Here is a 6,633-nt window from a genome sequence, read left to right as displayed (position 1 = left end):
TGGCAACGCTCTAATGCCACCTTGGAGCCACCTGCTTGTTAAGCACTCGCCCTGGATCACCCAGCCATGTCGGGCCAGTTGACAGCTCACAACATGTCACAAACTTCCACCAATCTGCAGCCTGTGCCCAAAGCCTGCATGTTTATCCTCTTCATGCCTACTTCAGAGCAATTTCATTTATTTGGGGGGGGGTGTGTATTAGGAAGCTGGGTGAATTATCCCTATTGCAAGCAAATGCAGCTTCCTTTTGACTAAGGCTGGAAACTGAGCAGCCTTCCTTTCCCTCTCCTTGGCTCACAGCTGAGGTCCTCCACCAATGAAGAGTGTTTGGACAAATTAAGTGTCTCTACGCGGTTTAATGTCAGGGTGGGTTTCTGTCCAGGGAGCATCTTGAGTAAATAGCCATCCAGTGCCCAGCCCCAAGCGCCCTTCCGCAACATCTATTTTCCCAGTTTGCCCTCCCCTTTAAATCTGCTGTCAGCCAATTAATTGATGAAGTCCTGGAGGGGGGCGATCCCTGCAGGGTACCAGGACCCCTCGAGGTTGGGGGGGGTCGAGGCTGAGACCCTTTTCTCCTGTCCCAACAGCAGGTTGCACAGCGGCAACTGCTTAGTTAACAATGTCAAAGGTTTTTAGGAACTTGACTGTATTTCACACCAACAATATATTTCTTCTTGATTACTCAGTAGTTAAAATGATTTTAAACCAAGGCAACAAAATAAAACATTTATAAAATCAATAGAAGGTGCTTAAAACATGCCTTCTATTAGGTAATAGCATTTAAAATATCCGTAGTTTGTAATGGCACTTAAGAGATGCCCAGAAATCAATGCGCTAAATTACTTATTGAGCTCCTTAATTTGAACTTCGGATTTTATATGTATATTGGTAAAAGGAGCTCCCTTCGCCTGGCTGACCCAACGGCTCCTCCTGCTGGAAAGCGGCAAAAATCCTCCCAGGGAAAAAATAACTAAATCCAAAAAAGAAAAAAACCATAAAATAAAATAATAAAAGAAGACATGATACATAAAATAGAATCTATGCAACCCGCGAACGGCCATCGGCGGATCCAGGAGCAGCTCTGCAAAAGCCAGCACAGTGCCACCGCCCGGCCGGGTCCGGCACGACAGGCGTCCGCTCGGGGCCGCTCTTTCCGGCCCGCTCTTCTGCTCGAGGAAGGAGGGCGGAACTGCCCCTGAAGCTGTCCCTCGCCCGGCCCTCCCGCGCCGGAAGCTCACAGGAGGCCCGCCCCGGATGGCGCCGTGACTTGGCCGCGGAGCACGCCGGGAGCCGCAGAGCCGGGAGCCGTCGCCGTCGCCGTCGCCGTCGCGATGCCGGAGCTGGCCGTGGAGCGTGTGGTGGTGCACCCGCTGGTGCTGTTGAGCGTGGTGGACCACTTTAACAGGTGAGGAGCCGCCCGCCCGGCCTCCCCTGCCCTCCCCTGCCCGGCCCGCCCGGGCTGCTGAGTCACAGGCGCGGCCTGACCTCCTCCCCGCTTGCCTCGGCAGGATCGGGAAGGTGGGCAACCAGAAGCGCGTGGTGGGCGTCTTACTGGGCTCGTGGCAGAAGAAGGTGCTGGACGTCTCCAACAGCTTCGCGGGTGAGTGCGCGTCCCGCCCCTCGCGACCCCCCGCTCAAGCCCCCCCCCGCTCAAGCCCCCCCCGCTCTGCCCCCGCAGTGCCCTTCGACGAGGACGACAAGGACGACTCGGTCTGGTTCCTGGACCACGACTACCTGGAGAACATGTACGGGATGTTCAAGAAGGTCAACGGTGAGTCTTTCCCCCCCCCGCCCTGGATGGGCCCGGGCCCCCAGGGGCCCTTCCGAGGCTCCGGATAACCCCCCCCCCCGCTTCCCCAGCCCGCGAGCGGATCGTTGGCTGGTACCACACCGGCCCAAAGCTGCACAAGAACGACATCGCCATCAACGAACTCATGAAGCGCTACTGCTCCAACTCGGTAAGGGAGGCGCCCACCAGATGACGGGGCGGGGGTCCATTCTGCCTGGGGCGACGGGCCTGACGAGCGTCTCCCACTCAGGTGCTGGTGATCATCGACGTGAAGCCCAAGGACCTTGGCCTGCCCACCGAAGGCTACATCTCTGTGGAAGAGGTCCACGATGTGAGTCTCCCAGCAGGGCAGGGGCCGGGCCTTCCCCCAAGCCCCTGCCTCCTCTGATTTCCCCAAGGTCCTCCCTCCCTCCCCTGCTGGGAGGTTTGGCTTCCCTTTTCCCTTTGGGGTGGAGCAGGAGTGGGGCTCTGGCCATCATGTAGACGTTCAGTTCCCGTTGTTTAAATGCCTCGCTTGCAAAGATGCCCTTCCTGCCCAGACGCAGATTCCTTGGCCATGACGTGTGTCATGTGTCTGAGTAACGAAACACTTAAAAGGACTTTCAGGCATGTTTTCTCCTAAAAGCATTTATTAATGTTAAAATACGTCAGCACGGCATGGTGGAATGCTTAGAACTGCTTCTCTTCCATTACGCATAGCATTCCACTCCCTTATTTTAGGTTCATGGTTCACATCTTCCAATCAACTTGGAAGATGTGATTTACTTCCTCCCGGGCTATCCTTATGCTCCTCCCTCTTTCCTAGTTGCTGGTTTAACTATATATATACCAGACAGTTCTGCACATTGTCAAAGCAAGAATATACAGTATTTGCAGCGTTGACAACGTGCTTGTCTTCTTTTGGCCCTAAAGGATGGAACCCCAACGTCCAAGACTTTCGAGCATGTGACCAGTGAAATTGGAGCAGAGGAAGCTGAAGAAGTTGGTGTGGAGCACTTGCTGCGGTAAACACTTGGGAGGTTGTAGTTTGTGCTTTGTTCTTCCAGCCACATCAGAGGCCGGGGATGGGTAAAAGACAAGTGCAAGGTCCAGCTCTCCATTGGGAAGCCTGGGTCTCTGTTTGGGGCCACCTTCTGGGTTCAGATTACTCAGAAGAGCCCCCTGTAGGATGACCGTGAGAATAGCCTGTTTTGTTGACACCACTTGCTTCCTCCTCCCTCGCTCTTCCAGCGACATTAAGGACACCACAGTGGGCACACTTTCCCAGCGCATCACCAATCAGGTCCATGGTTTGAAGGGACTGAATTCCAAGCTCTTAGATATCAGGAGCTACTTAGAAAAAGTGGCAGTTGGCAAGCTTCCCATCAACCACCAGATCATTTACCAGCTCCAGGATGTCTTCAACTTATTGCCAGATGTCAATCTGCAAGAATTCGTCAAAGCCTTTTACCTAAAGACCAACGACCAGATGGTGGTGGTCTACCTGGCCTCTCTGATCCGTTCGGTGGTAGCGCTGCACAACCTCATCAACAACAAGATTGCCAACAGAGATGCCGAGAAGAAGGAGGGGCAGGAGAAGGAGGAGAGTAAGAAGGAGAGGAAAGATGACAAGGAAAAGGAGAAGGAAAAAAGCGAAGCCAAGAAAGAAGAGAAGAAGGAGAAGAAATAGTAATCAGGTTTTGTATTTGTAAATTAAAAGCATTAAATTGCACCAGGCTGCTCTGGTTGAAGATTCTTCCCTATCTGTGGCTTGGGGGGCACTGAGAGCCAGATCAATCCATGGCTGCCTGAAATGTGCTTGCAGCGGCTGCTGGACAGGCCAGAATGCAACTGGGCCTTCATTCTCCCTTATGGGGAAAAGAAGCCTGGATCCTTTGCGGTCCAGATGCCACACTGGTATCCTTGGGAGGCTGTGGGCTTCAAAGCAGGTGGGATCATCACCCACAGGGGCAGTTTGGGGGGGGGTTGTTTTTAAGCCAGGGTCCAGCTAAATTCAAGCTTCCACTATGATTTTCACATCTTCCTGCCTGGAATGTCTTCCCAGTTATCCATGCAGGAGGGATAGCTGCTGTTGGGAAGGCAGCCCCTCTGCATTCTTGCTGAATGTTCCCTAGGTGCTGCCATCCTGCCATCTAAGGGTTGCTCTGGTGTCTGCTTCATTTGGGGGAAACATGGGGCAGGGAAGACTCTTTCTGGTCTCTTCTGTGCTGAGGGGCAGCAAGAGGCTCATACTAAAAAAGCTGGAGCTCAGATTTTTGCACTTGTGATTTGCACCACCAGGTGTCAGCTCTTGCACAACTTGCTGTGGGAAGCAGGCGCTGTGGCACTGTTTACACTTCCTTATTTGGGAAGCATGTAAGGGTCTTGCCAGATTTTTTTTTTCTGAGTAGAGAGCCTAAAAATTGTGATTTTTCTCTGCATTTCCTACTTCCAGCTTAGCCAGAAGAGCCTAAAGTTGATGTTCTGGTTTCATACAGAAGTTTGTTGGTTTTAGCTTTTTAACTGCTACAGTTTGTCCTAGATTTCTGCCCTAGATTTCTGATTTTTGGTAGTGAACAAAGCAATAAATGCTGGGGTTGGCCACTATCTGAGTATATTCAAAATGTGTAAGCCTCCTTAAAAGAGTATCCCAATTCGAATCAGTTTTTCTCACTGTGCCATTGCATGATCTTGTCCCAGTCCATCGCTGTCTTGCCAATCCGGGTGAATGACCTGAAGCTGGAGATGCGCCTCTTTGTTTCCTCCCCAGAGAATAGACTCTCTTTCTGGCCATGAACTAAGAGAGACCGATCCAAAGCTCTGGAACCTCACAAACAGGGTCGGGGCTGGTTTGAGCCAGCAGTTCAGACCAAGTCCCTCTATAGGGGGCAGATCAAAAGGTCGCATTCCTGGGCAAAGGGGGAGGCCCACTTCCAGGGGTCCCGCTGAGCTTGGGGTGTTCCTGGGGCTTCCCTACTCAAGTGGCTGGGAGAAAGGAACTGTGAGGGTGGGAGCTCCATTTCCTTTGGAGAAAGGTCAGCAGCCAGACCGGCCCACCCCAAGGGTTTTGTCCACGGGAGAGGTGGCAAGTGGCACATTGAAGGATGCCCACCCTTCTGCCCAAACACCCCTAGTGCCCGTGCTCCTCCAATCACTTGGCTTCACAGGTAGAAAGGGCATGGGGGCAGGGAAGGGGGCAGCACCACGATAGGCAGTTTGAAGTTGGTGGAATGCATGTTCATGGGCTAGCAAAGGGCCCTCTGCTGGCCTCCTGACTTCCCACCGGGTGCTGTAGAGCCCTTCCCTGTTCCCCCAGGGAAGAGCAGGATCCTGCCTTCGCAACAGAAACACTCTGCTTTGAGCCAAGCAAAATCTGGCTGCTCCTTTGCCAGGCACCTGGAGCCAAGGCCAGGGGAGCAGAGCCCTTTGTGCCAGATCAGGTTCCTCTCCACCCTTGGAGCGCATACATGGACACCTGGATCCTGCCAAGAGCTGCCTCACACACACACACACACACACACACACCCCTTCAGCCTCCCTCTCTTCCTTCGGCTCCTGGTCTCCCTGGGCCTCTTGTTGCCCTTCTGCACTTAGTGGGCAAGCGCCCACCACCCAGAAGGCTTCACCAGGCCCATGGTGCTCTCCTTAGGCACCTGCCTTGGAACGGCCCCTGGCAAAGCAAAGAACCCACTCACCACTTCCAGCCAGAGGAAACACACAAGCCCCTTTTTGCACCAGGAGCATCTGGCTTTGCCTTAAGAGGCTTGGCTGCTCTGCAGCTTCAGCGCCGGGACTGATGCCATTCAGCAGAGAGGCAGGTGCAGAGACTGCCCACACCATAAACACGGTACAGTCACCAGCAAGCAGAGTACAATGCAGGTAACGTGCCAGGAGTCAGCCCAAGAGGCAGGAAACTCCCTTGAGCTCAACCTCCCTTCTTTTCCACTGTAGCTGCTCCCCACATCCCTTTTCACTTGGAAATGAGCCACCTGCCGATTATGTCCCTCCTCCCCCCCCCCCAGCACAGAGACGCATGAGGAGCTGCGGATAGTTTATTGCACAAGAGGTGGCATCACTGAGGCAGATGGTGCGGTACAAAACTACTTAAGGACCCATCAAAAGCTATTGCAATTCTTTGTGTCCAGAGACATTTATATACAAATTTATATATTCACATATATGTTTTTATACACATTAATACACATATCCTCCATGGAGATCAAGGGCCCCCCAAGGGTGCAAGGTGCACAAGCCCACCCTTCCTGGGGCTGGAGCGGCCTCTGCTTCCCTGCCACAAACTCGAGCTGGGGCAACGGTCACAGAATTCAAATGTTCACACGCAGACCGACCATGAGGGAGTCCTTCAACTGTCCCTGATGCTGCCTGCTTTTGGGGACACGCCAGCCCTTTGCTCAACTCTGCCTGGAGATTTCAAGGACGCTTCCCAGGGCCCTGCTGTGGCCAGGCTCCAGGCCTGCCTCTCGGCTGTGGCTCTCCAGAGGCCAGGGGCTGCGCCTTGACAGCAAGAGCTGGTCTGCAAAGGAGCCGAGGCTGCCGGGCACTATCTGGGAACAGGCAGGATTGCCCCGAGTCACACCTTCCAGGCTGGAGAGCAGCCAGTGGAAGCTGCCCCCACTGAGGTCTCGGGCCAGCCAGTCTGTAGCAGCCCCAGCCCAGCTGGTAATATTAAGGCGGGCGGGCGGGCGGGAGGGTTGCTGAAGTGCTCTGTGGGTGAGGAAAGGCCCTGGCCAGAGCAGCTGGACAGAAGGGGAGAGGGGGGTCTGCAGGAGACCCAAAGTGCCCACGATAGGAGGCTGAGAGGCCAGGGAAATGCAGCTCAGGAGGGAGCAGGAGAGGGGCTCTGG

At 54.1% G+C, this 6,633-nt stretch overlaps 1 protein-coding gene across 1 annotated transcript; it reads left to right on the top strand.

Annotated features, from left to right (window-relative positions):
• The first annotated feature begins 1,272 nt into the window (after positions 1-1,272).
• PSMD7 (proteasome 26S subunit, non-ATPase 7) lies at positions 1,273-3,519 on the top strand. The gene is made up of 7 exons (XM_015811450.1): positions 1,273-1,405; positions 1,509-1,600; positions 1,679-1,771; positions 1,861-1,958; positions 2,040-2,120; positions 2,702-2,793; positions 3,020-3,519. The coding sequence occupies exons 1-7, from the start codon at positions 1,332-1,334 to the stop codon at positions 3,456-3,458; spliced, it is 969 nt and encodes a 322-aa protein (XP_015666936.1). The 5' UTR covers positions 1,273-1,331; the 3' UTR covers positions 3,459-3,519.
• Positions 3,520-6,633: the final 3,114 nt, after the last annotated feature.

This window comes from Protobothrops mucrosquamatus, unplaced genomic scaffold (genome assembly GCF_001527695.2).
Source record: "Protobothrops mucrosquamatus isolate PMUCROS unplaced genomic scaffold, P.Mucros_1.0 scaffold41, whole genome shotgun sequence".
Lineage (NCBI taxonomy): Eukaryota > Metazoa > Chordata > Lepidosauria > Squamata > Viperidae > Protobothrops > Protobothrops mucrosquamatus.
Note: the sequence above shows the minus strand (reverse complement) of the source record. Positions and strands in the feature narration are given on the sequence as shown.

Bases quoted from the DNA above. Each gene is read 5' to 3' on its own strand.
- PSMD7 (XM_015811450.1), top strand. From the start codon at position 1,332: ATGCCGGAGCTGGCCGTGGAGCGTGTGGTGGTGCACCCGCTGGTGCTG. The intron at 1,601-1,678 runs GTGAGTGCGCGT...CTGCCCCCGCAG, and splicing joins CGTCTCCAACAGCTTCGCGG to TGCCCTTCGACGAGGACGAC. The intron at 2,121-2,701 runs GTGAGTCTCCCA...TTGGCCCTAAAG, and splicing joins CTGTGGAAGAGGTCCACGAT to GATGGAACCCCAACGTCCAA.